At 38.5% G+C, this 27,895-nt stretch overlaps 7 protein-coding genes across 7 annotated transcripts; 2 read left to right on the top strand and 5 right to left on the bottom strand.

The window, feature by feature from the left end:
- Positions 1–574: 574 nt before the first annotated feature.
- kpna1 (karyopherin alpha 1 (importin alpha 5)) lies at positions 575–8,099 on the top strand. The gene is made up of 14 exons (XM_068581541.1): positions 575–657; positions 1,357–1,490; positions 1,742–1,855; positions 1,987–2,086; positions 2,407–2,501; positions 2,676–2,807; positions 3,215–3,303; positions 3,403–3,502; positions 3,671–3,834; positions 4,088–4,166; positions 4,276–4,401; positions 4,492–4,619; positions 5,340–5,515; positions 6,076–8,099. Exons 2-14 carry the CDS (start codon positions 1,365–1,367, stop codon positions 6,261–6,263), a joined length of 1,617 nt encoding a protein of 538 aa, XP_068437642.1. The 5' UTR covers positions 575–657; positions 1,357–1,364; the 3' UTR covers positions 6,264–8,099.
- A 250-nt stretch (positions 8,100–8,349) lies between these two features.
- Positions 8,350–11,455, bottom strand: fam162a (family with sequence similarity 162 member A). Its single transcript, XM_068581542.1, has 5 exons — positions 11,317–11,455; positions 10,472–10,570; positions 9,664–9,775; positions 9,075–9,183; positions 8,350–8,822 (listed from the first exon to the last, which is right to left on the bottom strand). Exons 1-5 carry the CDS (start codon positions 11,357–11,359, stop codon positions 8,706–8,708), a joined length of 480 nt encoding a protein of 159 aa, XP_068437643.1. The 5' UTR covers positions 11,360–11,455; the 3' UTR covers positions 8,350–8,705.
- A 454-nt stretch (positions 11,456–11,909) lies between these two features.
- Positions 11,910–13,917, top strand: mix23 (mitochondrial matrix import factor 23). Its single transcript, XM_068582107.1, has 5 exons — positions 11,910–11,982; positions 12,693–12,818; positions 12,914–13,060; positions 13,438–13,497; positions 13,591–13,917. Exons 1-5 carry the CDS (start codon positions 11,932–11,934, stop codon positions 13,639–13,641), a joined length of 435 nt encoding a protein of 144 aa, XP_068438208.1. The 5' UTR covers positions 11,910–11,931; the 3' UTR covers positions 13,642–13,917.
- Positions 13,918–15,686: 1,769 nt separating this feature from the next.
- LOC137788740 (cystatin-B-like) lies at positions 15,687–16,890 on the bottom strand. The gene is made up of 3 exons (XM_068581794.1): positions 16,745–16,890; positions 16,543–16,644; positions 15,687–16,009 (listed from the first exon to the last, which is right to left on the bottom strand). The coding sequence occupies exons 1-3, from the start codon at positions 16,811–16,813 to the stop codon at positions 15,881–15,883; spliced, it is 300 nt and encodes a 99-aa protein (XP_068437895.1). The 5' UTR covers positions 16,814–16,890; the 3' UTR covers positions 15,687–15,880.
- Positions 16,891–18,158: 1,268 nt separating this feature from the next.
- Positions 18,159–19,001, bottom strand: LOC137788741 (leukocyte cysteine proteinase inhibitor 1-like). Its single transcript, XM_068581795.1, has 3 exons — positions 18,841–19,001; positions 18,644–18,745; positions 18,159–18,396 (listed from the first exon to the last, which is right to left on the bottom strand). Exons 1-3 carry the CDS (start codon positions 18,913–18,915, stop codon positions 18,274–18,276), a joined length of 300 nt encoding a protein of 99 aa, XP_068437896.1. The 5' UTR covers positions 18,916–19,001; the 3' UTR covers positions 18,159–18,273.
- A 3,273-nt stretch (positions 19,002–22,274) lies between these two features.
- On the bottom strand, positions 22,275–23,196 carry LOC137789110 (cystatin-B-like). The gene is made up of 3 exons (XM_068582367.1): positions 23,001–23,196; positions 22,810–22,905; positions 22,275–22,563 (listed from the first exon to the last, which is right to left on the bottom strand). The coding sequence occupies exons 1-3, from the start codon at positions 23,073–23,075 to the stop codon at positions 22,435–22,437; spliced, it is 300 nt and encodes a 99-aa protein (XP_068438468.1). The 5' UTR covers positions 23,076–23,196; the 3' UTR covers positions 22,275–22,434.
- Positions 23,197–24,886: 1,690 nt separating this feature from the next.
- LOC137789109 (cystatin-B-like) lies at positions 24,887–26,703 on the bottom strand. Its single transcript, XM_068582365.1, has 3 exons — positions 26,525–26,703; positions 25,569–25,670; positions 24,887–25,242 (listed from the first exon to the last, which is right to left on the bottom strand). The coding sequence occupies exons 1-3, from the start codon at positions 26,591–26,593 to the stop codon at positions 25,114–25,116; spliced, it is 300 nt and encodes a 99-aa protein (XP_068438466.1). The 5' UTR covers positions 26,594–26,703; the 3' UTR covers positions 24,887–25,113.
- Between the last annotated feature and the right edge of the window lie 1,192 nt (positions 26,704–27,895).

The following is a 27,895-nucleotide window of genomic DNA, read 5'->3' as shown; positions in this document are numbered from 1 at the left end:
TATTGTGATGCTAGTTGTATCTGTTTGTCAATGCTGCTGGTTGTGTTTATCTGCAGCCCAATGGTGTTGTTATTTGTTGTTGGAGTGGCTCCGCAGATGAGCCCCGCCTCCACCTGATAAGCGCTGGCGCCAGAGCGTGTCTGGCACACTTTAAAACTGTATCACTATTAATTGTTCAAGCAACTTTCACAACACCTGCACTGCACTTAGCACTGCTCGTTTATACAACTGAGGGGCCGACGGATGCATGCATACTCCTTGAAGTTGTCCTTTTTTGAACGCTTGTGGTCTTCAGCTACATTTAATCCCTGCTCGGGTCGATTATGTTGCTGCGTGCTGTGCGTGTATGCCTATTTCCACTGCGGGTGTTTCTGGAAATAAAGTCTGCACCCTTCAGTGTTGCTGTTCAGTAAAATATGTATTGTGTATGTTAACTCTGAAACGTAACTACACATTTAAAAGCAAATTTAAGCGAAGAGAAGCTGGTTTAGCCATTTACGAAGCAGAAGCGTCGCGTGGGTGGAGTGGCGTGTAGATAAGTGCGGGGGAATTGTTGGAAGGGGGGTGATATCACGCATGCGCACTATCATACCGGCGACGGCTGTATAAACGGTGGCCTAGCGAATAACAAGGGGATTACAGAGCCCATTTTGACAGGTCAGTTACAAATAATTACGTACATTTATAAGTGTATGTGTGATAATGCTTTGTAATGAGAAGCTCATTTGATTATTAATGTTGTTAACGTTTGAGAAACACAGGTCTGTCGCGTTACATGTCGAAGCTAACGACAACTAGCTTTCGGTCGTTTAATGCTAACAAGAGGGCTCTGACGTTAGCTAATGGGAACTGACGAAGTGTTGCCCTCCCGTGGGCCTATTCTTCGTTCATTGAATATTGTTTTGTGTTCTGTCGATTCGTGGATCGATAAGGGGAAGTCGCTCACCATAGCAGTAGATACTGATGTGTTCGGTTGTGTATTAATCACGCCGTGTCAAGGCACATAAAGCTAAGCAGCGAGCTAGCGAGTATCCTTATATGCCCCAATTTGTTGAACTCTTTGCTGATAGGCTATAGCCTTATGTGAACTATAGTTACCGTTTACATATGTCAGTTCTACTTGAGATTGTTTTGGTAATCCTTAATTGACACATGCAAAAAAATGGAAGGGTAGTCCTACTTATAGCTAACTAATATACATCGGCTAAAGAAATGTAAAGCTACAGATATGCATGCATTGTTATACAATTGTTGGTGTCAGTATGATTTTGTCATCCTTCAATTCAATTACAGATTGTGAAGTTAAAAGATGCTCTCCTAAACTTCTAGATAACATTTATTTCTGTTTCTTTCTAGGCTTCACAATGAGTCAGGGTAAGGACAATGCACGCCTTAAGAGCTACAAGAACAAGTCCCTCAACACAGATGAAATGAGAAGAAGGAGGGAAGAGGAAGGCCTACAGCTTCGCAAACAGAAGAAGGATGAACAGGTGAGCAAAGTGTGGAGGAAGTCATGTAGAACTCCTTGGCAGAGGATGAGTTTGAATATGTTTTATTATAGAGGTAGAATTGTCCTCCAGGTAGATTTAATTTGAACAAACTTTATGGTTATGAAAATATGTCCTGCTGGCATTGTTAATGTCAGGGAGGAAACTTTAATCTATACTGTGTGTTCCTAACAATATAATGATAAAGAAAAAAAATATGCTAAAAAAGTTATTTAAATATTATTCTATTGTAGCTCTTTAAGAGGAGGAATGTTGCCACAGTGGAGGATGATGGCCTCCCAGAGGACGATGGCATGGCTGATAGCGGCTACCTGGAGTCCCAGGCTAACAACATGGACCCACTCACGGTAAAATGAGAATTGAAAATAATCCTCCTATCCATCTAACCTACATGCAGTGCCATCATGCACAGCACGTATGAAGTCACAAGAAAGCATTTCTTCTGTGTTGATCAACTTTCCATCTTTGTGTTGTGCAGGGTGGGGTGATCTCTGAAGACATGACTCAAATGATCTTTTCCAGTACTCCTGAACAGCAGCTAATAGGAACTCAGCGCTTTAGGAAGCTCCTTTCTAAAGGTAAGGGTGCCATATATATTGCCAAAATTCCTCATGGATACCTGATTGTTATGAGAGCTAGATGGCAATTAAAATCTTTTTACATGGCGAATTATACATTTTTTTTATGTCTACATTTATTCTATGAAGTAGGAAATCAGTTGTACAGACAATTTTCTTTAGAAAAACTAATAAATGGAAGTTGACAATGAAAGGAAGATTTCATCATGTAATTTTCAATACTAGAATAAATGTTTAAATCTATTGATATAAAGATAATGTTATGACAAGTATTGTATTCATTTTTGTCATATTGTGCACCTCTACTCTGTTTCACTTAGAACCCAACCCACCCATCAATGAAGTCATTGCCACTTCAGGGGTGGTGGAGCGCTTTGTTGAGTTCCTGAAAAGGAGCGAAAACTGCACATTGCAGGTACATTTTCTCAGAATGTCTTAGTAAAAATACTTTTTTTTTTCTCCCTCATTTTCACCAACGGGCAATTTAGAGTCATCAATTAATCTAAGGTGCATGTCTTTTGAGAAGACCACTGTGCAGCCCACTGGGTGAATGTGTATTAAATATGGTATATTTTGACTGTTCTTTCAGTTTGAGGCTGCATGGGTGTTGACCAACATTGCGTCAGGCACATCCCATCAAACTCGGGTGGTAATCCAGGCAGGAGCTGTGCCCATTTTCATAGAGATGCTCAACTCGGATTTTGAAGACGTACAGGAACAGGTAGGGAGAATTTAGACACACCAGTGTTTTTTCTTTTACACTTCCCACTGACTTCTCTATTTTTGAGCAAGATATTACTCCCGTAGCTGTGACTACGGTGTATGAAAGTTAGATAGTTCTGATGTGGCACCTTGCATGGTAGATCCTCTCATCAGTGTGTGAATGATTCCTATGTAAAGCATCTTTGATTATTCAGAAAAGCGCTATATAAATACAAACTATTATTATTATCATTATTATTATTATTATTATTATCATTATTATTATTATTATAACAACTTACTGATGCCAATAACAACATAGTATGTATATAACCGGCTTGTTGGATAAAACGTAATCCTGCTTTTAAATATTGTACATTTTATTTTTGTTTATTGACTGACCAGTATAATTGCTTTCTCCCTCAGGCAGTCTGGGCCTTGGGAAACATAGCAGGAGATAGCACAGAATGCAGAGACTTTGTCATAGACTGCAACATTCTGCCTTCTCTGGTGCAGTAAGTAACAACTCAATGTCATTTTGTCTTCCTCCTAAATCTTTTTATTACAGAGTAACTTTGATCTTGTATCCTCAGTAAAACATGCACTTTTTGCAGACTACTGGCCAAACAGAATCGTCTAACCATGATGAGGAATGCAGTGTGGGCGCTGTCAAACTTGTGCAGAGGAAAGAACCCACCTCCAGACTTTACAAAGGTAATTTGCGTGTCTAAAAATGTTGCTAGGGTATCAGCACACCTCTCACATAGCTTAAGTACATCATATATAACTTTTCAAAGCTGTATGGACTTGCTTATGTCTATCTTTAAAACAGTCATTCATATTAAACCTAATACCAACATGATCTGTGTTTTTTTTCCTCAGGTGTCCCCGTGTCTCAGTGTGCTGTCTTGGCTGCTGTTCGTCAATGACACAGACATCTTGGCTGATGCATGCTGGGCACTCTCTTATCTATCTGATGGCCCCAATGACAAAATTCAGGCTGTTATTGACTCGGGAGTCTGTCGCAGGCTGGTGGAGTTACTGATGTAAGGCTTTAAGCACATAATGTATACTTACAATTTCCAAAGATTACACAACTCAGATATACATTGTTGGAGAACATGGGGTTTGTTGTGAAGGATTCCAGACATTTTTTGAGTTACGAGCATTGACGAATTGAAAAAGTCAGGAGAGGTTCCTATGTACTATATAGTATTTCAAGGTTGAATATGAATTGCTGCCATCCTAACCCTGGGGGGCACACATCTGATCATACATTACTGTTCTGCTTTGTTTCAGGCACGCAGATTATAAGGTTGTATCCCCTGCACTGCGAGCTGTTGGGAACATTGTCACAGGAGACGATCTGCAGACACAGGTAATGGCACCATGTACATACCCATGAAGTTATGCTACTTTTGGTAAGGTAATTTAATACTAATAGATGAATATTCATTATACTGTGTGTAATTTGTGTGGCCGTCTAGGTGATTTTGAACTGTTCAGCGCTGCAGTCCCTACTTCACCTGCTGAGTAGCCCGAAGGAGTCCATCAAGAAAGAAGCGTGCTGGACGATCTCTAACATCACTGCAGGGAACCGAGCACAAATACAGGTGTGTGTCTGTGAATAACTTGGACAGTTAAGATTGAAAAGTTAACATGAGAATTTCCTCATCTAATTAAGTCTTTTCCTCTCTTATTAGATGGTGATAGATGCGGGCTTGTTGCCTCCTCTAATCACTATCCTGCAGGTAGCAGAGTTTCGCACAAGGAAGGAGGCAGCCTGGGCAATTACCAATGCCACCTCTGGTGGCTCTGCCGAGCAAATAAGGTAAGACCACTGATCTGTGGCCGGCCGTGGGATTCAGAGATAGCTTCACTGACCAATCGCAGCACATGTTAATGGTCAAGGTCATGCGGGCCCTGTGACCGATCACATGTCTAGGGTCTCGCAAAGGCCCTTCCATGTATTTTAACCAGGCTACTCTTACATAGAGGAAGAGAAGTGAGATGTGATTGGATAAAAAATGCTGTTAAACAGGTCCCAAAAAGCCATACAAGAGGTCTGAAGGAGCAGAGTAACAGATGAAGGCAGCTGTACAATGATGAGAAAACAAGCTTATAGGCAAAAATAATTATAATGAATGTAGTGTATTTGTGAAAAACAATTACATTATTTAAAAAAGGCTATAACTTTAAATTTTATATATATATATATATATTCTTTTTTTTTTAAATTATAAAATAGCTATAACTTTGTGATTCTTCACCGACTTAAGGCTTAGAAGGCCCTGACAGCCCGCTACTGATTGACTGACAGACTGTTCTTCAGCTGGTATTGTGTGTGTGTGTGTGTGTGTGTGTGTGTGTGTGTGTGTGTGTGTGTGTGTGTGGGTGTGTGGGTGTGTGGGTGGGTGGGTGGGTGGGTGGGTGGGTGGGTGTGGTTTACTAATCATGCTTTGTGTGTTGGGCCAAAGACAGTTATTTACTTCAAATGAGTAATACATACAATACTCTGTATCTGTGTTTGTACTCTCTCACCCTCTTGCAGGCACCTTGTGGATCTGGGCTGTATAAAACCTTTGTGTGACCTGCTCACACTTATGGACTCCAAAATAGTTCAGGTGGCTCTAAATGGCCTAGAGAACATCCTGCGACTGGGAGAACTGGAGGCCAAGAGGGGAGGAGGCATCAACCCCTACTGTGCACTAATTGAAGAGGCCTATGGTTAGTCTATACTGACACACGATTAAAATGATTGCATCCATGCTGGTTACATTCAAGCAATTCTGCAATGTCAGTTGAGACTAATTCAACTAAGTTTGTCAATTTGTGGACAGATCAGGACACAAGGTTTAGTTAGTTTTATGAGCCCAAAGTTCAGTTTTATCATGCAACATATCTAGAATGTAGGTAACATAAACAAACCAAAGACGCATGTTTTTACAACTTTAAGACATTGTGACCTGTTTGTTGTTTTCTGCTACACTGAAAGAACCAGACTTATTAGAAATAACCAGTTGGAAACCTGGAAATCTAGCAAAAATTCATCATTAATTATCTGCAAATTATTTTTTTCCAATTAAATAATTATTCCGTAGTTCTAGTTATCTCTACAAAATCCACTGATGTTCATTGTATTGTGATATTAAACTGGAGAAAACCAGTAAATCGTCATATTTGATGCACTTTGAACATGTAAGACAGTTAAACCTGATCAATAAACTGTGTATAAATTATAAAAAATCTTGCTGTTAATTAATCAAGCCCCACCTCCTTCTTCCCAGGTCTGGACAAATTGGAGTTCCTCCAGGGACACGAGAACCAGGAAATCTACCAGAAAGCCTTCGACCTGATCGAGCGCTACTTCAACACTGAAGATGAGGACCCGACTCTGGCTCCAGCCGTCGATCTGCAGCAGCAGCAGTTCCTCTTCCAGCAGTGCGAGGCCCCGATGGAAGGCTTCCAGCTATAATGCTAAATCCTCCCTGCCCATGTGCTCCACCTTCATTATCACCTCTGCTCATTTCTCTTACTCTCTGCTCACTGCCACTATCAAGGGTTACGGCAACCCCCGGCTCCCTTCCTCCCCTTCCCATCGTCAGAGAGATTGATTTAATCATTATCATGATTATGAAAAATGTAACATTACAGGAGCACGTGTGTGCGTAGCGTCAAACGTGGGTCACGTTCTGCAGTCTTGTCAGCCAGTTTGTGAAGGTTTCGCTCATCATTCTGTCTTGCGCTGAGCTCACCTCCGCGTCTGAAACCCAACCACCTGCTCAGGCCCCGGGGTCTCCCACAAGCAGTTTGTCCCTGTAATACCACCGTCGTACTTTTTGGATTTCCTCAGCTCTTCAAGCACTTCTCGGTGTTCCCGTCGGATTGGCCAACCCTATCTCTGATTTATGTGGAAGTTTGTTGGACTGCACTGCTTGTCTGATTGAAGCATTAAGGACTCACAGGACAGACAAACATGGACGTGATTTATACCCCCCTTCCACACACACGCACGCACACACACACACAGAGAAGAATGATCTTAAACACTGGACTGACCATGAGATGTTGATCATGTTTGACTGTGGTCTTTGGACCGAACTGCCCACACTGGGGCCATGTGGCCAGTCCCTACACAAGGACTCAACTGACCTCTACTAAAGGCACTTAACTAACTCAAAAATGGAGGTTGAATTCTCTCATCTCCTCTCTCTGACCATTGGATAAGTTACCACAGATGAACGAATTAGGAACTTGACTGTCGCTGAGGGGTGGAGCTTGTCCACCAGGCTGCTTGGATCCTGGATCCAGCAAGGATCTGCTGCTTGCTCCTGGATCTCATATCATGCATTCCTTTATCCAGTAATGGACCTTTCCTACCCGCACAGGCTTCACCTATAAGAGTTTAGACACAGCCTCTGGTGTGATGTGAATAACCCCATGGAACCATGGGAATTGGAGTCTTCCCTCGCACTGAGACAAATAGACAGACTTGGACGAGACAAAGCAGACTATTTAACCCTGGAATCTGACCAGCAGCAGACCAACGGGAATTTGTATTATCTTACCATAATTTCATTTCATTTGCAGCACTTTAGTTCAGGACTGATACCTGCTCCTCAAGAATATACAATAGTTTTTGCATTAACTATTGAATTGGTTGATGACACAACTTTTCCCTCCTCAGGAAGCGAGGCGTAAAGAGGTTTGGTCTGAATCCTCGACCCCCTTCTGGTATGATAAGGATTACAATGTACTTCACTGTTTACCCAGAACAGATTGTGGACTGAAACTGTTAGCACACTAATTACAATCAGTAAATCATGCTGCCTCAGCAAAGCTAGAAAAACTGTATTGTAACAAAATAAGTCAGAATCTTGGAAAATTGGCTGTTAAAACATGAGCAGTCTAAATGTCTTTCCAACATGCATTCAGGTAGCATTTTCCAATTTGATCTGTCAAAACATCAGCACATGTACCCGCTATTGGGTCTGAAGCTGGTCTTGATTAAAAATAATGTTTTGATTTAGTTGGGGTTTGCATCTGCCATGTCGCTGATGGTGCCATAAACTTTATTTAACAGGAATCCTTCCAGATAACTTCAACAAAAATCCAGATAAAAACTTGAAAATACTGGTGATCACCTTAGTTAGCAAAACTGAATGTTTGTTTACCGAGTCCTCTTAACATTGCTTACTTTTATCAAAATCTCTGCAAGAGATTACCAGCTCTACATGTTAATTACTGTTTGTTGTATTGCGTTTGTGCAACTGTCCCTGTTATGCCATTTGCATAAAAGCTGGCTCATGAACCACAGTGTAAGTGAATCTGTTTCATTGTAGCTTGTGTCCAGGATTATTCTTTTTGGGGAGCATTTCCTTGACTGCCATATAGCTGAAGAAATGTATTACCTCTGAAAGGTTTATTTTCATTATCAATTCATCTGAAGATTATTTTCTCAATTGTTTTGTCTATAAATGGTAAATAGCAACTAACTTAGATCTTTGACTTAATGTTTGCAGTTTATAAAAAATTTGATCATGACATTAAATCAGATGGGAATCTTCAAGAAGTAATACTTTATTTGATTCTTATTTTGGTGTTGACTATATATACAGACATAGATGTCAGTCACAAACAAACTAGTCTAATCACATAGGTATCAGGACACAACATGATTCACTTCTTGACTTTCTCTTAAGAAACTGAAGCCCATTGAAACCCTTCAGGGCTGAAGTTTCAACTGTCCTTGGATACAACTAAATGCTGCCACAATAACTCTTAGTGCCTTTTTCTCAAAAACAGGCACAAGTTTATAACCTCAATGTATTTATTCATTCAAAAGGTAAAACCTTATATTGGCGTTCAGAAATGAATAATCCATAGTGGTGTGTATGCAGGGTCTTGTTGTCTTCCATCACTGAGCCTTCTCAGACAAGGCAATAGCAGCTTCCTTATCTCTTTGTAGTTCCTCCCTCCATTTAGTTTTTTTCTCCATGTTTTGATTCGTCAGGGACTCATGCCTGCTGACCGCCTGCGACAAAATTACAAATAAGATTAGAAAAAAATTCTCAGGTTCCACATTATTTGTATTTTCTCTAAATTACATAACACTGGTAACCTTTACTTTTTTTTTTGTAGAACACAAGTGTTAATTCATGAGCAGTGCCGAGACAAAATAGCTCTTTTACATTGTTGTAAACTATGTAACTAAAATGTTCCTTGTAAACTGATACTGGAGAAAACCAATGCACGCAAACACAACCCGTTGTCTGTTGCCACTCACCTTTTTGCCCAGTAACACTGTAAATAGACAGGCCACTATTGTGGTCGCGATCATCACATAGCAGGCTTTCACTCTGACTTTGTTTCTGGCAGCATCAATCATCTCAAACCTGCAGCGGGGGCAGGTGCACAAACAAACGTCAGTGTAGCCAGATAATTGAATACATTAAAAACAATTTTCTATTCTTAAATACAAAGTGCGGTTTCAATCTTTTCTTTTCTGCATGCTCCTTCATACAATGGCAATATGTCAACAATTGCCACTAGCTATTGATGCTTCTCTCATTCAGATGTTTGGTTTATTGTGAGTGCAGGAGGTTCAAAGTCTGCAATTTGAATGCGTGACAGTCGGGTCTTTTATCATCGCAGAAAACCAGATATAATCTCCACCCTGTTTTCAGATACAGCTGTAATTACCTCTAGCCAAAAACAGACGCCTTGTTTGAACTGCAGTCATCTTGGAATATCAGCTTGCAGGAGCAGTGATACAGCTGGTTAGCTCTATTCGTGTGAATTATCTTAACTACATCATGTGAAGAGCCAATTAGGTGTACTCGGAGGTCTGGTATACACAGGAAACGGCTACTTACGACACAAGCTCTGGTATCTGGTCTGGTGTCTTGAAACGTCCCGACCAGAGCAGAATCTTCTTGTCCATATTTGACGGCCTGTAGCCGGGGAGTTTGAATCCAGCACGAGGTTCTGTATGAAAGAAAGCACACGTTAGGATGAACAAACAGAGTTTAGGTCTACAAATCCACATCTTGAAAAAACAATAATAAATTAGAGAAGTATTGTTTCACAAGCCCCAGTCGTTAGCGCCATCACCCCCGACATTAACCCCACTTCCTGTGGCCTTCCTCCCGCTGGGACTAAGGAAAACTTTCACATCCTTGCTATGGCAACAAGTGACCTGTTATGTACAAAATTGTCTGGTAATCAATGTGGGGACATTTACTCCTTTTGTCTTGTTCTGAGACATACAACCGTTTATCTTTTTTTTTCTTAAATATATTTTTAAGATATGTTTTTTTCTTTATTAAACAGATGAAGATAGTAAAAATGGAAACGGGGTCAAAGGTGTGACATGCAACAAAGGTCCCATGTTTTGAGTTGAACCGGGATGTTGCACTCACAGTGCGTGCACAGAAACCATTCAGCTACTACGGCCGTTAAAATAAAATGTTCTGAAATGTAAAACAGTTCCAGCTCACACAGCATAAAAGGCCTTTCTGACTGTTGCTGCAGCATTGGAATTGCCAATCTCTGATTATGTGGGAATGTGTGGGACTGCAACACTTGACGGATTGAAGCATCAATGACATCACAAGACAACTAAACATGAACAGGATTTCTAGAGGACAGTAATCTGTCCACCCACATGAGCGACAACTCTACCTGCTGCTGGGACTGCAGGCAGAGGCTCTGCTTTGACCTGTGGTTTACTGCACATCCCTCTATGGCTCCATGTTTCAGTGATCTGTCTGCACCTCTGACCTGATGATGTATTAAAAAAAAACATGGGTGTATTGAATCTGAGAGTAATCATAACGAGGGCTAAATCAAACTTATTTTAGATTTTGGTTGCGCAGTTAAAAAAACAAAAAAACAATGATTCTGTTAACTTTCACATAAGACAAAGAAAAGCAGCATATCATCACAACTGAGAGGTTGAAACATCGTCTTTTATGTTTGGTAATCTTTAATCTATAATCATTAAAACTAACGGTTGCAGATTATGTTTCTGTGCCAATAACTTCAGCTCTAATCATATTTTCACCTCATTTTACATAAATACAAAATTACTCACAGGATATATCACAACTTTACAATCACAAGGGCACACCTAATCTGCTGCCCACTTTCAAAACAGCACGGAGGTGTTCCAGGCTGACAATGTCTAAGCGAAAGGGTTTGCTCGGTCAAAGTATTTAGTGAAGCTTTAATTTGGATGAAATCTGAATCAAATGTCCGAAATACAGAAACCAGCTATCAACAGCTTCGATTGCCACGTAATAATCGTTTACTCACAATATGGTATGACATTCAAAGAACGAGAGATTAAATATATATATATACAATATATTAAACTATCACTAGTTAGCTAGTCGTGTGTAAGATTACTATAACTGCAGCTGCGAGCTAGAGTTGTTTTTAAGTTACACCGAGTAATAAAGGAGACATTTCCAGGCAGTTTTAATTTTAAAAAAAATAACACACACATTATAGTTAACAATACGAACCTATAAAGTTGCCAACCGAAAGGCGAGATCTGACAAAATTCATGTTTCTAAAAGTACACTGTGTCCATCAAGCCATAAACTGCGCAGTTACACCTTGCTTCCGTCAGCTGCTGGTTGTGTTGAAAGTCAACTAACTGCGTTTTCAACAACTGGCCAACAGGACCCGCTCACATAAGCATAGGTGCCTGTGCTATATGCCTGATCAAAAATGATACACGTTTTTCGTTAAAGTCTGTTTTCTCCACGAATATTATTTAACATACATAGCTGTCGTTATATTCTAAGTCGGGTTGTTGTTTAATTATGCGTAGGCCTAAAAAAAGACTAGTTCGGCTTAAGTTTAGGTTAAAGTAAGGGGTAGGAGCCAAGTTAAATCGATGGGAAACAGATTTTGACACAACAACGGGGGATTCCATCACGTTGTGTAAGTTTTTTTAATAGTGCCATTGCCTATTAACCCATACATCGATGAATCTTACAATATTAGGAATGAGCGTGGGAATTATTGTGTAATGTGGTTATATATTTAGCTTGATCGAGGTGGATTGCATTCAGGCATTGTCTTGAACAGTGCGTGCGCCCGCGTCGTGTGGACAGAGGACCAATCATTCCACCATGGCTGCGTCCGGTGGAACTTTAAACTGTGAGGACTTTTCAATGTTTCAGGTAATTTCAACGAATAATTTAAAGAGATGTGATAGCGTGTCACTGATTTGCTGCGATCTGAATCAGAACATCTTGAAAGTTCAGATGCTAGGTTGTTTCTGTGTCACGTCAAGCCAGTGAACGGGTGACCCTCCTGATACCTAATCATTAATGTTCACACAGACTGATTTAGCAGGGCTGCAACAGTCTGCACACGGTTTAAACATCACTGCCACGGGTCTTTAGATGAACCTACCTGGTTGGCCAGCATGTGATTAATTTATCCTATTGGTTAAGTATCAAAAATACCCAGGGGTCAGCATACTACCACCTCACAAGGTGGCACAAGTTCCATTCATTTGTTGCAGGAAAGTGAAGAAATGTAGCGTTAATGTGCTCATTTATTTTGCCTAAATGTGCAATGGAAAGGCTTGTACGCATGGCTGCACTCCAGCTTGAAACGTGTTACTATTTTACCCAATTGTTCAAGCTGTATACTATATTTGCTCATTTAAGATATATAAACACTTATCTGCACTGCTTACAGAATGTTGAAAAGTCCACTGTCTCTGTGTTATTATCTGCTTTTTCTAAGACATCAGGCTATGCATTGATAACCAGAGATCAATTAAATGTAATGTATTGCAACATTACAAACAGGAAAAAAAAAGAGCTTTAAATCATTGCTTTGGATTTAGTTGAAGGGAAGTTGCTGACTGCTTCTTTTTCAGGAGACGCTAAAGGTGATGCGCAGCATAGATGACCGCATTGTCTATGCGCTGAACACCTCTGTGCCTACAGTCTCCTTCTCAGGCAAAGTGGATGCCACACAAACGTGCAAACAACTCTATGAGTCTGTGAGTGACTAAAATAATGTCTTTGTCAAATGTACTTCCTAGCCGTTTCACATCATATTAAACCAGTTCCAGCAATAATCTCATGTGTTCCACAGATGATGGACGCCCATCTGACCAGAGACAAAGCTATCAAGTCCTGTATAGCTCAAACTTCAAAGGAGGTGGGACAACTGCGGGAACGAAGAGCAAAAGACAGCGAAAACCAGGCCCTCATCCGACTGCTCAGAAAAGAGCAGACAAAAGTAGGTCCTGTTTCTCACACTAGCGGGCTTTTAACACCACCAAGCTCTAAGATATGAACCATCTGTAGCTGGACGAGTCCTTGAAATACAATCCTCATTTGGAGATAATTAGGCGCAGTGCTAATAAAAGATGCTGTTAAGGTTCTTTATGGGAAATGTTTGACCCCTTGACTTGACTAAAAGTATGAATGTTTTTCATCTATCCAACCATATTTATGGCTAAAAAGTTGTCAGTGAGAAATTATGTTTTTCCAATTTAGTTGAACTGACCCTTTTTAAGTAGCAGTGTATTAACGATCTTATGGGAGATGGCGATGGGTGTTATATACGTTTGAAAATATAAATTAAGTAATGCATTTTTCCTTCCTTGTTTCTAGTTAAAGCTTATGCAGTCAGAGCTGAATGTTGAAGAAGTTGTCAATGATAGAAGTCTAAAGGTATGCTCACTATTAACAGTAACATTCTATAATCTCACCGAAAGGCTCTGTCGCTATCTTATAAGTTACTTATCCCTGATTTGCCTTGGTAAGATTTTCAGTGAAAGGTGCCGAATCCACTACATGCCTCCGAAGGTGAAGTGAAGCTCCGTCTGATGAGAGGAGCTGCTTCACTTGAGGTTCGAATCCAGACGAGATGAAACTATGGCCTGCTGCTGAGTGCCAACTGCAGGCTGCAGACCATCCAGACCGCTCTGACCTCTTCTCCAACACACTTGTATTCCATTGTGATTGTCGCATTGTATTAACACAGCTGTACAAAAGTCAATGGTGTGCTTCTTTCATGAGAAACATTGTACGAAAAGACTTGTTTTTAAAAAAAAAAAAAAAAAAGACAATGAAATGTTTTCAAGCAATGTGTTGTCTGTGATTTAAATCATTTGTGAGTCTTTTAATGAGCACCGTGTTTTCTAAATGCAATGAAACGGAACAGTTTATTCCAATTAAATGTCTAAACAACAGTCAGAAGAATTGGCAGTAATTGTATGTAGACATTCATGGATCCTATCTTATGAATCCTAACGAATGTGAGCATGTTAGCACTGAGCCTCTGTTCAGCCTCACAGAGCTGCTGTAGGCGCATATTGCTCCTTGTTTGATTCAGGAACATTTGTAGACGGGTCATTTGTGTACATCCTTGTTTGTTGAGATTCTGGAAGCTCCCTACTTGTTTGTTTTTTAAAATTCATCTCAGATTAACTTCTTTAAGACATTTGTCATCCAACACATGGTAGGACCGTGTTTCCTGGTTTGTATGATCAAAACACACAATATAATGAAGCTAAAAATATGTCTCTGGTAAAGTTTGTGTAAACTAAAGAGATTAATTTACCTTTTTTTAAATGAATTTGTAACCGTTTCTTCCATCCAAAACTATTTCTACTTGAGAAATTAGAGAAATACTTATACACAAAAAATTGTTCAATACTCTTTATTTCTTTAGAAGGAAGTGCATTCAACTTTCTGCTTCCCAAAACCAGATATCTTTGTGTTTATACATTCATAGTCAACGTCAAATCATTTCAGGATTTTAAAAAAGCAGAGCTTTTTGAGGAGACTGCGGTCTGTTTGTATTTCACTGTTTAAACAAGTTGTTTGATCAGTTGGTAAAATCAATGAGGGGTCTTTTCTAGTTTTGTGCTGCTGCGCACTAAAGAGAAGATCAATCTGGTGCGGCACGTCCGTGAGAAGCTCTTCTGTGTGGAAGACATTCAGATGAGTGTCACCATCTCCAACATAAACCTGCAGGAACATTGGACATCAAAATAAATGAATCGGGATCTTGTGTTGTCGAACAGTAAGTGTTTACTGTCCTGCAGATGCAACTGGATTTCACAAATAATATTAATCCAACCTGTATATCATACAAAGACACACATCTGAAGCTTACAATTTTTGTTTTCAAATATCACAATATTTCCCTTGATGAGGAAGTTTTCGCCACCTTCCAAAAAACAATTCCTTATTTAATTGCTTTGACTTCCCGACAGTTCTTGCCTGTCTTTTCCTCCACTTGATGTTTCACCTGCATATTAATTAAGTAAAATGTGATGTAAATGTAGACCAGAGAGTTGAGCGTGGTTTGTCGTGAACAATGAAGATAGATTGAATCTCACCTGGAACACAAATCTTCTCGGTTTCCTCTGTGGCATCTTTTGTCTTACTCCATCATCCGACCGTGTCAGCCATTGTCACAAGGTCCGTTGAAGTTAATTGTCTGCTTTTACCCGTCTCAGGGGTTTACGGTCAGCTTTTTATGAAATATGTGTAGTTTTTTAATCTGATGAACAGATAAGGGTGTGCAACATCACATACAAAAAATGTTTGTTTGTGTGTACACATTTTTCTAAAAGAAGTCTGCTTCATGGCGTATTTCACATACCATAAAGTAAACTGCCACTTCAGGAGGGACTTTGTCTACGAGCCATATCCATTCAACACTAAAACCAGATGTGATTAGACTTCTATTTGTCTTCATTTCTTTTTTATCGAGACTTTTTCTTCACACGTCTGCCAGCTAAAGTCTATAAAAGATGTATATGAAAAGCCTGCAGCTGTTTCACAAATCAAACACGACAGAAAGAAAAAACACCTAATATCACAAAATCATCCAATTCATTTATTCTTGAATGTTGTACAAAATACTTCATTTTTACATGCTCCTTAAATCATGATCTGCAATGTGACACAGTATGTTGTAACATGTTAGGATTGGAAAATTCAGAAGCATCGTTTATATATTGAGCCAGCATAATTTCATCATCACTGATTATAATGAGACGGCAACTCTAGGCACTGATGCTGTGTTTGGGTCAGGATCCTATTAGAAGTGCTCAATCTCGTCTTGCTGGGTCTTGGACTCCTGCAAACTATGGACCGTTAATTCTCCTCCATGATGTGGAAGTGTTTTATAAACACAGAGGTGAATATATTCGTCTCCTCCCACATGGACCTGCAGGGAAGAAAAAGTAAAGTTTCAGGAGATCAATGAGGACTTTTACTGGTTAGCAAGTGGTTACTTAATTATACATTTAGCAGACATGAAGCAAGGTAAGCATTCATTGGATCCTCGTTTATGTCCATGTAGTATTATCATCTGTGTAGTTTCAAGTTACATTGTCTAGTTATGCCTTTCAGAACATATCAGTTCAGTAGTAACTGAATAATGTCTGGACAAAATATCCAATTGATGATTGAGGCTACTTATCTCAGTAAACTCGTGATCAAATAGTCTGTCTGCTTCCCAGCATGCATTGCATTAAGGTTAAAGTTAGCCAAACACTCTTATTGCTGCATCTTGTAACGTTAATTCTTATTGACCCACATAAAGAAAGACAGAGTGTATTTTTAATTCACATCACAGTAATTATGTGAGCCATTGTTTCTGTGAAAAACAACATTGAATAATAATCGCTTTAAATGCATCTAATTGAAGTCGTTTATAGTCACTGATCTGAGGCTTTTTGTCTCGTAGGTGATATTTACCTTGATGAAGAAGTTGGTTCCGGCCACGACCTGAGTTTTGTAGCTCTTTGCTGTGAAAACATCATAAGTTTTTCCTGCTTTGTTCTCTGCTTGGACCTTCACCTGAATAACAATGAGATTAAAGCAACATTTTAATGAAACACGGTCCCTGTTTCCTGAGTGTGAAAGAAATTGGTCATTCATATTTTTAGTTTCTACTTACGCTTTTACAGATCTCATGAACTTCTTCATCAGCTTCTTTAACTGTTGAGGTTCCTCCACACATCATCATGACAGTTTTAGTGGAGACAATTTGCGAAAAGACGGATATGCGTTTGTTTTGCTTTATATATTCGTGAATTTGTGTCAGGCGTTGAAGATGAGTCACAGAATCATATGACGCTGAATCATGGGTTATACCATCAGCTTAGGAGGGTTGCTTTCTAAACGATGTTACAAACCAACTAAAATAACAACTACCGTCTATATATTGGTTTAAATGATACATTTAAACTTAGGGGTATTTATTTTAATCGTTTAAAGTATCGTGAAGAAAGTTTCGAAACATATACTGTTATATATCTTCATGTTTTAGTCTGTATGGAGGAAGTGGTTTAGTCTGAGCCGCGGCTGTGTTTGGTCGCGTCTTGTTCAAAAGGTTCAAAATATTATTCTCTGTACTCATGATTTATGACAACTTCACTGAACAGGTTTTGTGACAGCAGATGATTAATCTTTTGAAAGTTCCTATGAAAGAGTTACAGTTCCTCTTTTGAAACAACAACTGTTTCAAGCTTTCTTTCTATACACTTTGTAAGGGCCATTTTGCATGTGTCTTGTTACGTTGACCTCGCACCACTGCTACGGCAGGTCGGCCTTATATAATTAGGGGAATTATTGGGTTCAGGTGTTGATCACTTTGGAAAGGCAAACAGTTTTTCGACCGTTTTGATGAGCACGCTTGATATGTTTGATGAGACTGGAACATTGGTTATGGTTTTGGTTTATGATTTGAATACTGGCACCTATATGGCCGAGGAGATTATTATTTTTGGTTTGTAAAAGAATAAACATGGACTTTAAAACGGAACATTGTGTTTAGTTTAGAACGCCTCAAAACAAGAAACCCAAGTGAGCAGTAGTGCCACGTTGAATTGGCAATGGGGGCACTATACACTTCATTTTGTGCTTGTAAAGCTCTCTCGCTCTCTCTCGCTCTCTTTTTCTCTCTCTCTCTCTCTCTCTCTCTCTCTCTCTCTCTCTCTCTCTTTCTCTCTCTCTCTCTCTCTCTCTCTCTCTCTCTCCCTCTATATATATATATATATATATATATATATATATATATATATATATATATATATATATATATATATATATATATATCCTTCTCCAGGACACTTGTCAAGTAACTAACAAAGAAAGTACTTTCTGGTTTGTGTAATTATAACTAACCAAAAAAATGATGAGGTTAAAAGTCTTTGTTTGTGTTATAAGGTCTGGATGAGGATTTATTTCACTTTTTAAATCTATTTCCCAATATTTCTTCCAGCTTACCAAATATTTTTTTAGATGTGAGACAAACGCTGCATAAAAGAACTACAAGAAATAACTAGACATTTTATGAATGCTTTCTTTATTATTTATATAGAAGGTTGTGCATTTAATTTGCTGCTTTCAACCCCAAATATGTTCATTGTGTTAATACATTCAAAATCAATGTCAAATCATTTCAAGATGAAGAAGCAGATCCCTTTAAAAAGTAAAGAGTGGGCTTTCTTTCATTCTCTGCTGCTCCACATGGAGAACCCGAAGGTATCCTTCGGGACTCCGACGGACGAGACACAGATGAATGTAGTCCTCCACTCCACAATAAACCTGGAGGATAAAAGAGAGAACTATTGGACCTCTGAAATAATATATTCACTTTTGTGTTGTTAAACCCTGAAGAGCTCTGACCATCAGAGGTGTGTTCATGTTTTAACTGTTTACTGTCCTGCCAGGAATTTGACATGATCACATTCAACTGGATATCACAATTAATATTAATTAAACCTGTCTTTCAAACAAAGACACACATCTGAGGATTTCATTTTTTGTTTTAAAAAATCAAAATGCTATTTACCTTGATGACATAGTTGACTCCTGTCTCAAGCTGAGACCTGTATAGAACTGCTTTGTAGTCCACGTAGGTCTTGCCTGTCCATTCCTCCAGTTTGCTCTTCACCTGTATAAATAAATAAAATGTGATGTAAATCCAGACTGAAATGCAGAGCATTGTGTGTGTTTTGTTGAGAATAATGAAGGCAGATTGAAGCTCACCTCATCACATATTTTCTGAATTCCAGCAAGGTCATCAACCCTTGGTCCACTCCATCCTGTAAGCTTGTTAGCCATTGTCACAAGGTCCGTTGAAGTTAACAGAGAAGTTAACTGTCTGCTTGTATGTTTTTCAAGTGGTACTTTTCAGCTAGTTACCAACTATATTTATACTGTGTAACCACCTCCGGATACAGGCTGAAGGTGGCTCTACTACATCACTGTTAAGGTGGAGCTACGTGTGTCGTAAGTGTTGTTTACCTTTATGAATTACTACCCAATTCCAGCTGTGTCTATTTCAAAATAATATTTGTTGGGGGATGGTGGAAAAGTATGAAAGAAAAAAATTATAACATGTAACCTTTTTTCTGTTTAGTATAACCGTTAAACAGAACATCTATATACTGTTTTAAATCAATTATAGTTTGTGATTAGACCATCTAAAATGCATAGGACGCTATGAGTTGCTATAAATTATTAAACCTTTGCAATGTGTTTTGGTCCCACCCCAACATTTAATTTATTAAAAAAAATAATAATAATTCAAAATTAAACTTTTTTCCCCTGGGTCTCAGGAGGATTAGTTATGGGAACTTTCCACACCTTCACTGAACAGGTTGTGTGACAGCAGATGAGTCATATTTCTAAACTTCCAAGGAAAGATGTAGAGTTCTTTGCAACAACAGTGTCAGATTCTCACTTGATTTCCTTCTTGGAAAGTAATCAAGATTGGTTCTTGTTTGACTGAGATTTCTCTCTCTCTCTCTCTCTCTCTCTCTCTCTCTCTCTCTCTCTCTCTCTCTCTCTCTCTCTCTCTCTCTCTCTCTCTCTCTCTCTCTCTCTCTCTCTCGCTCTCTCTCTCTCTTCCAGCCAAGAAAACATCTATTTTAGATAAAAGACGAATGCTGCATGAAAGAACCATGAGAAATAACTAGACATGTTATGAATGCTTTCTTTATTATTTATAAAAGGTTGTGCATTCAACTCATTGCTTCCCACCCTCAAATATTTTCATTGTGTTAATACATTCAAAATCAACATCAAATCATTTCAAGATACAGAAGCACGGCTTTAGCATGGATTTAGCACAGGGCGACATAAAAGACCGAAGGTTTATTTCAATATTGGTGAGAATTATTATTGTTTGGTGCATGAATTCAACAATTTCCACAAGAAAAATAATCATAGGACTGAACTGTAATATTTTTGTGAAAACACACATATATTGTGCATCAGCTTGTTCCAGATATTCACTGAATTTGTGCGATGTTTACTTCATGTAAAATATACGTTACTAAACTGTATCATATGGTCTATGTTGCGACAGATATGTTTCAGTAATAATATTATACAATACTGAATATAAAGAAGTGAAACTACTGTTCACATGGTTTATGATTCAGTAAGAATATCCTGAACAATCTTACTGATAATATTATTCAGTGATGGAATTGATGAAACATTGCAGTAATTATAAAACATTTAAATATCTTTTGTATAGTTCTGTACACATTTTTCTAAATGCCACTTCAGGAGGGACTTTGTCTATGATCCATATCCATTCAACACTAAACCCACTTGTGAATAGACTTCTATTTGTCTTCATTGCTTCTTTGTCCAAACCTTTTTCTTTATGTTTGCCAGCTAAAGACGTCTAGAAAAGACATATAAAAAGGCCTGCAGCTGTTTCACAAATCAAACAGTAAGAGAAACAACACCTAATATCTGTAGCTTATTATGAATGTTGCACAAAATATTTGTACGTGCTCTTTACATCATGATCTGCAGTGTGACACAGTATGTTGTAACATGTTAGGAGTGGAAACTGCAGAAGTATTGTTTAATATATTGAGCCAGCATAATTTCATCATCACTGATTATAATGAGACGGCAACCTGTAAGCACTGATGCTGTGTTTGGGTCAGGATCCTATTAGAAGTGCTCAATATCGTCTTGCTGGGTCTTGGACTGCTGCATGTCAAACAACTCTAATTCTCTTTCATGACATGGGAATGTTTTATAAATACAGAGGTGAATATGATCGTCTCCTCCCACATGGACCTGCAAGCAAGAAAAAGTAAAGTTATAAGAGATCAATGAGGACTTTTACTGGTTAGCGAGTAGTTACTAATTATACATCGAGCAGACATGAAGCAACATAAGCATCCATTGGAAGTCTTGTCGTATTGTTTATGTCCATGGAGCAATATCATATGTGTAATTAGATAAGTGTCAGTTTCAAGTTTAGATTTTCAAGTTATGCCTTTCAGAACATATGAGTTCAGTAACAACGGAATAATGTCTGGACACAATGTCCAATTGTTGGTTGAGGCTACTTATCCCAGTACATTTGTGTATAGTCTGCTTCCCAGCATGCATCACATTGAGGTTAAAGTTATCCAGCAATCCCTCTTTTAGCTGCATCTTGAAACGTTTATTCTTATGGAACTAAAGAATGAATGACTGAGTGTTTTATTTGAATTCACATCAAAGTCATTATGTGATTCATTGTTTATGTGAAAAACAATATTGTCTATAATCGCTTTAAATGTCACTTGATCTTGTTGCCGCGAAATTAAAGTCGTTTATAGTCACTGATCTGAGGCTTTTTGCCTCGTAGATGATAAATACCTTGATAAAGTAGTTGGTCCCAGCCACTACCTGAGTGGTGAAGGTCTTTACTGTAAAAACATCATACGTTTTCCACGCTTGGTTCTCTGCTTGGACCTTCACCAGAATAACTATGAGATTAAAGCAACATTTAAATGAAACACGGCCCTGTTTCCTGTCTGTGAAAGAATGTCCTTCTTTAGTTTCTTCTTAAGCTTTTACAGATCTCATGAACTTCTTTGGTAGATGCAGCTTACTTGCACATTCCTCCACACATCATCGTGACAGTTTTAGTGGAGAGAGTTTTCAAAAAGACGAAGGAAAACACGTTTGTTTTGCTTTATATATATATATATTCAGGAGTTGTGTAAGGTGTTCAGGATGAGTCACAGAATCATATGACGCTGAATCATGGGTTACACCATCAGCTTAGGAGGGTTGCTTTCTAAACGATGTTACAAACCGACTAAAATAACAACTAACGTCTATAGATTGGTTAGAAATATTACATTTAATCTTAGATTGGTTTATGTTAATCGTTTAAACTATCATAAAAGAAGGTTCTAAACATATATTGTTATATATCTTCATGTTTTAGTCTGTATGGAGGAAGTGGTTTGGTCTGAGGTGTGGCTGAGTTTGGACGCGTCCTGTTCACAGGTTTCAAAATATTACTTTCTGTACTCATGTTTTATGAAATTTTTCCTTCACTGAACAGGTTTTGTTCTAGCAGATGATCATCTGCAAACCTCTTTTTTTTTTAGATATCAGACAAATGCTGCATAAAAGAACCACAAGAAATAACTCAACATTTTATGAATGCTTTCTTTATTATTTATATAGAAGGTTGTGCATTTAACTTGCTGCTTCCCAACCCCAAATATGTTCATTGTGTTAATACATTCAAAATTGTTCATTCAATTGATTGTATTAATAATACAGTCAAAATCAATGCCGAATCATTTCAAGATGAAGAAGCAGATCACTTTAAAAAGCGATGAGCATGTCTTCTTTGGTTCTCTGCTGCTCCACATAGTGAACCATCTGCTTTCCTCCGGGACACGGAGGTTCCTGGGCGAGACACAGATGAATGTAGTCCTCCTCTCCACAATAAACCTGGAGGATAAAAGAGAGAACTATTGGACATCTGAAATAATATATTCTCTCTTGTGTAGCTGAACCCTGAAGAGCTCTGACCATCAGAGGTGTGTTCATGTTTTAACTGTTTACTGTCCTGCCATGAATTTGACATGATCACATTCAACTGGATGTCACGATTAATATGACTAAACCTGTATTTCATACAAAGACACACATGTGAGGCTTTCATTTTCTGTTTTCAAATATCACAATGTTATTTACCTTGACGACATATCTGAATCCTTTCACATTGATGTATTTAACTGCTTGGTAGTCCACGTAGGTCTTGCCTGTCCATTCCTCCACTTCGTTCCTCACCTGTATGAATAAATTAAATGTGATGTAAATCCAGACTGAAATGCAGAGCATTGTGTGTGTTTTGTTGAGAATAATGAAGGCAGATTGAAGCTCACCTCATCACATATCATCTGAATTCCAGCAAGGTCATCAACCCTTGGTCCACTCCATTCTAAAAGCTTGTTAGCCATTGTCACAAGGTCCGTTGAAGTTAACAGAGAAGTTAACTGTCTGCTTGTATGTTTTTCAAGTGGTACTTTTCAGCTAGTTACCAACTATATTTATACTGTGTAACCACCTCCGGATACAGGCTGAAGGTGGCTCTACTACATCACTGTTAAGGTGGAGCTACGTGTGTCGTAAGTGTTGTTTACCTTTATGAATTACTACCCAATTCCAGCTGTGTCTATTTCAAAATAATATTTGTTGGGGGATGGTGGAAAAGTATGAAAGAAAAAAATTTATAACATGTAACCTTTTTTCTGTTTAGTATAACCGTTAAACAGAACATCTATATACTGTTTTAAATCAATTATAGTTTGTGATTAGACCATCTAAAATGCATAGGACGCTATGAGTTGCTATAAATTATTAAACCTTTGCAATGTGTTTTGGTCCCACCCCAACATTTAATTTATTAAAAAAATAATAATAATTCAAAATTAAACTTTTTTCCCCTGGGTCTCAGGAGGATTAGTTATGGGAACTTTCCACACCTTCACTGAACAGGTTGTGTGACAGCAGATGAGTCATATTTCTAAACTTCCAAGGAAAGATGTAGAGTTCTTTGCAACAACAGTGTCAGATTCTCACTTGATTTCCTTCTTGGAAAGTAACCAAGATTGGTTCTTGTTTGACTGAGATTTCTCTCTCTCTCTCTCTCTCTCTCTCTCTCTCTCTCTCTCTCTCTCTCTCTCTCGCTCTCTCTCTCTCTCCCAGCCAAGAAAACATCTATTTTAGATAAAAGACGAATGCTGCATGAAAGAACCATGAGAAATAACTAGACATGTTATGAATGCTTTCTTTATTATTTATAAAAGGTTGTGCATTCAACTCATTGCTTCCCACCCTCAAATATTTTCATTGTGTTAATACATTCAAAATCAACATCAAATCATTTCAAGATACAGAAGCACGGCTCTTTAAAAATGTGTTTTTTAATCTTTTCTATATAATGGGTATTGTAAAAAGCTCTCCTAGGTAATAGGATACAGCAGCCAGTGTTAGGAAAGGAAAGATTAAACGTACTCACTTGATACGGGTTAAGAGGAGTTACAGCGTACCGTGGGGGACCTAGAGCGCAAGCTGTAAAACACCCTCGAGAAAATAGAGAATAAGTTTAAAAATCGATTTAGCATTGATTTAGCACAGGGCGACATAAAAGACCGAAGGTTTATTTCAATATTGGTGAGAATTATTATTGTTTGGTGCATGAATTCAACAATTTCCACAAGAAAAATAATCATAGGACTGAACTGTAATATTTTTGTGAAAACACACATATATTGTGCATCAGCTTGTTCCAGATATTCACTGAATTTGTGCGATGTTTACTTCATGTAAAATATACGTTACTGAACTGTATCATATGGTCTATGTTGCGACAGATATGTTTCAGTAATAATATTATACAATACTGAATATAAAGAAGTGAAACTAATATTCAGATGGTTTATGATTCAGTAAGAATATCCTGAACAATGTTACTGATAATATTATTCACTGATGGAATTGATGAAACATTGCAGTAATTATAAAACATTTAAATATCTTTTGTATAGTTCTGTACACATTTTTCTAAATGCCCCTTCAGGAGGGACTTTGTCTATGATCCATATCCATTCAACACTAAACCCACTTGTGAATAGACTTCTATTTGTCTTCATTGCTTCTTTATCCAAACCTTTTTCTTTGTCTGCCAGCTAAAGACGTCTATAAAAGACATATAAAAAGGCCTGCAGCTGTTTCACAAATCAAACACCACAGAAAGAGAAACAACACCTAATGTCACAAAATCATCCGATTCATTTATTCTTGAATGTTGCACAAAATTTTTCTACGTGCTCTTTACATCATGATCTGCAGTGTGACACAGTATGTTGTAACATGTTAGGAGTGGAAACTGCAGAGGCATTGTTTAATATGTTGAGCCAGCATAATTTTATCTTCACTGATTATAATGAGATGGCAACCTGTAGGCACTGATGCTGTGTTTGGGTCAGGATCCTATTAGAAGTACTCAATAGCGTTTTCCTCGGTCTTGGACTGCTGCATACTATGGAATGTTATTTTTTCCCCATTACATGGGAGTGGTTTATGGACACGGAGGTGAACATGATCGTCTCCTCCCACATGGACCTGGAAGGAAAAAAAAGTAAAGTTTCAGGAGATCAATGAGAACTTCTAACTGGTTAACAAATGGTTACTTAAGGTTAATGTTATCCAGCAATCCATCTTTTGGCTGCATCGTGTACATTTTCTTCTTATTTGCCCACATAAAGACTGAGTGTGTTTTTAATTCACTGTGGGGTCATCACGAGAGGCAAACACGTTGACATCAAAGTAATTATGTGATCCATTGTTTATGTGAAAAACAATATTGACTATAACAGTTTTAAATGCATCTACTAAAAGTCGGTTACAGTCACTGATCTGAGGCGTTTTGCCTCGTAGATGATAATTACCTTGATAAAGTAGTTGGTCCCAGCCACGACCTGAGTGATGAAGGTCTTGGCTGTGAAAACATCATAAGTTTTCCCTGCTTCTTTTTCAGCCTGGCCCTTCACCTGAATAACAATGACATTATAGAAACATCAATATCAGGGGTGGGAAACCCGCAGCTCTTCAGCCGGCTCCGAGGCTTTGTATTTTATTTATTTTTTTGCCCGGTGGACAATCTTTCAGAGGGAACTCCTCTCATTTCGGAGTTCGAGGTGATGCTGTGTCACTGAAAATAAAATCCAAAAGTTAAAACATATTCTTCAACTAAAAGATGCGTCACATCCTGCTGTGGCTCGTCGAGTTGCAAAGCCCCCCCCCCTCTCCCCCTCCAACCATGTGATATCTTCCAGAACAAACACACAACATTTGCTGAAAATTATCACCCTGCAGATGAGCGAAGAAGAGCGATTTCGCAACTGCTGCATCAAACTGAGCAAAGTGAATATACTGTTCACGCAGTGGATCACGTCTCCAAACTAAACTACTGCCGATGGCTGTGTGGCAGCTCATCAGACAGTGAGGAGTCCGCTCGTAAAAACAGATCCGTCCTCAGTTTGCGGTGCGCTAAAATATATGCATTTTAAGATGGAAAACTCACGTGGGGGGATGACAGAGATCCATCCTACTGCCTTGTGGTCACAGGACGAACATTACCACATTAGTCACATATATCCATATGATTCATCTCCCACCGGTGTGTTTTTAATTGACCTGAATGTAGGCCGACACATGAATGTATTTTTGTTCTCCTCGGTATAACACTTTATAAGCTGTGATATCAAATAGCTTTTGCGTCCATTTTTGGGGTGGAAAAAAAGGGGGAAATGTCTCTTTGCATAGGAAATGTGATCAAAATAAAACACGGGCCCTGTTTCCTTTGTGTGGAAGAAAGTAATTCATACTCTTACTCTCTACTTACGCTTTGACAGATCTCATGAATTGCTTGGGTAGCGTCTTTAGCTCCAGACGATGCTCCACACATCGACATGACAGTTTCACTGGAGAGAATTTGCAAACAAAACGAAGGAAAACGCGTTTTCTTTTGTACGTCCAGGAGTTTGTGTCAGCGAGCTGTTCAGGAAGCGTGTCAGAATCACGTGACGCTGAATTCCAGGTTATACCATCAGCGTAGGGGGGTTTCTGTATATACGATGTTACAAAAAGACTAGTGCTGCTAGCTAATGTCATCAACATGGTTCCAGGCCGCACCAGAGACGCTGTCGTCCATGTCTAAGACATTAAATCAGCACTTAAGCTCTTCATTACACCATTAATCGAGAAGGATATACTTGAGATGCGCGTGACCCACTTGCAGGCCCACGTTGAGTTGCTCATTCTGGAGTGTACAAGTCAAAAAGAGAAGCAGCAGCAAGCCTTTAATATATTTATATTATTTCCAGCCACTATGTGTCTAAACACATACCATGTTTGTTTTTTTTATCTTATTTTTACATAAATGGCTATTTAGGTCGTCAACCAACAAGCATCCAAACACAGCCACAGCTAAGGCTAAACCACATTTTCCATAAAGATTGAAAAATTAAGATATATAACAATATATGTTTAGATCCTGCCTTTATGATACTCCAAACGATTAACATAAATACATGCAAGAGTACATTATATATTTTTTAACAAATATATCAACATTAGTTGTTATCAAGTCTAACCTGTTGTTCAAGTGGGGAGATGGACAATTATAACTTTCCATTTTTGCAAGGTCATGTGTTTGCTGGTGGTTGAGAGACATCCAGAAGGGTCCACATTGAGGGTCTCATTCTCATCAGAGGAGGATACCTCATAATCACAACCTCTAAGTCCCTTTTCATCATCAAAGAGATGTGAAAGAGAGAGAGAGCACACAGAGCACCAAGATAAATGTTTAGAAGGCCGCTGTGCAAGCTTTTACATGTTTGCTCCACCCCTGTTGTGTCAACAACAATATCTTCACACGAACCATATCTTCCCTTCCCACATGTCATATGAACTGTCAGTGGTTCTTGCGTCACTTGTTTTGGTTATGTTAGGTTAGCGCCCAAAAGCTTTTTGAAGATTATAAAATTGCATGTGATCTCAATATGATCCCAAACAACCAAAACAAATATGTGTAAAATGTTGATATGTATTTTGTGTTTTATACAGTTAAACAGCCTGGGGTCAAATTGACCCTAATGAACACAGATGCACACAGTGTGTACAGAACATTGAAAATACGTCATCATCTTAATTTGATGTTTTTAAAAAAAAATTACATTACATTTCATTTAGCTGACACTTTTATCCAACGCGA

Source organism: Clinocottus analis, unplaced genomic scaffold (assembly GCF_023055335.1).
Source record: "Clinocottus analis isolate CAN_PGR_092001 unplaced genomic scaffold, fCliAna1.0.p SCAF_18, whole genome shotgun sequence".
Taxonomy (NCBI): domain Eukaryota; kingdom Metazoa; phylum Chordata; class Actinopteri; order Perciformes; family Cottidae; genus Clinocottus; species Clinocottus analis.
The sequence above is the reverse complement of the archived record's forward strand: the minus strand, read 5'-3'. Positions and strand labels throughout refer to the sequence as shown.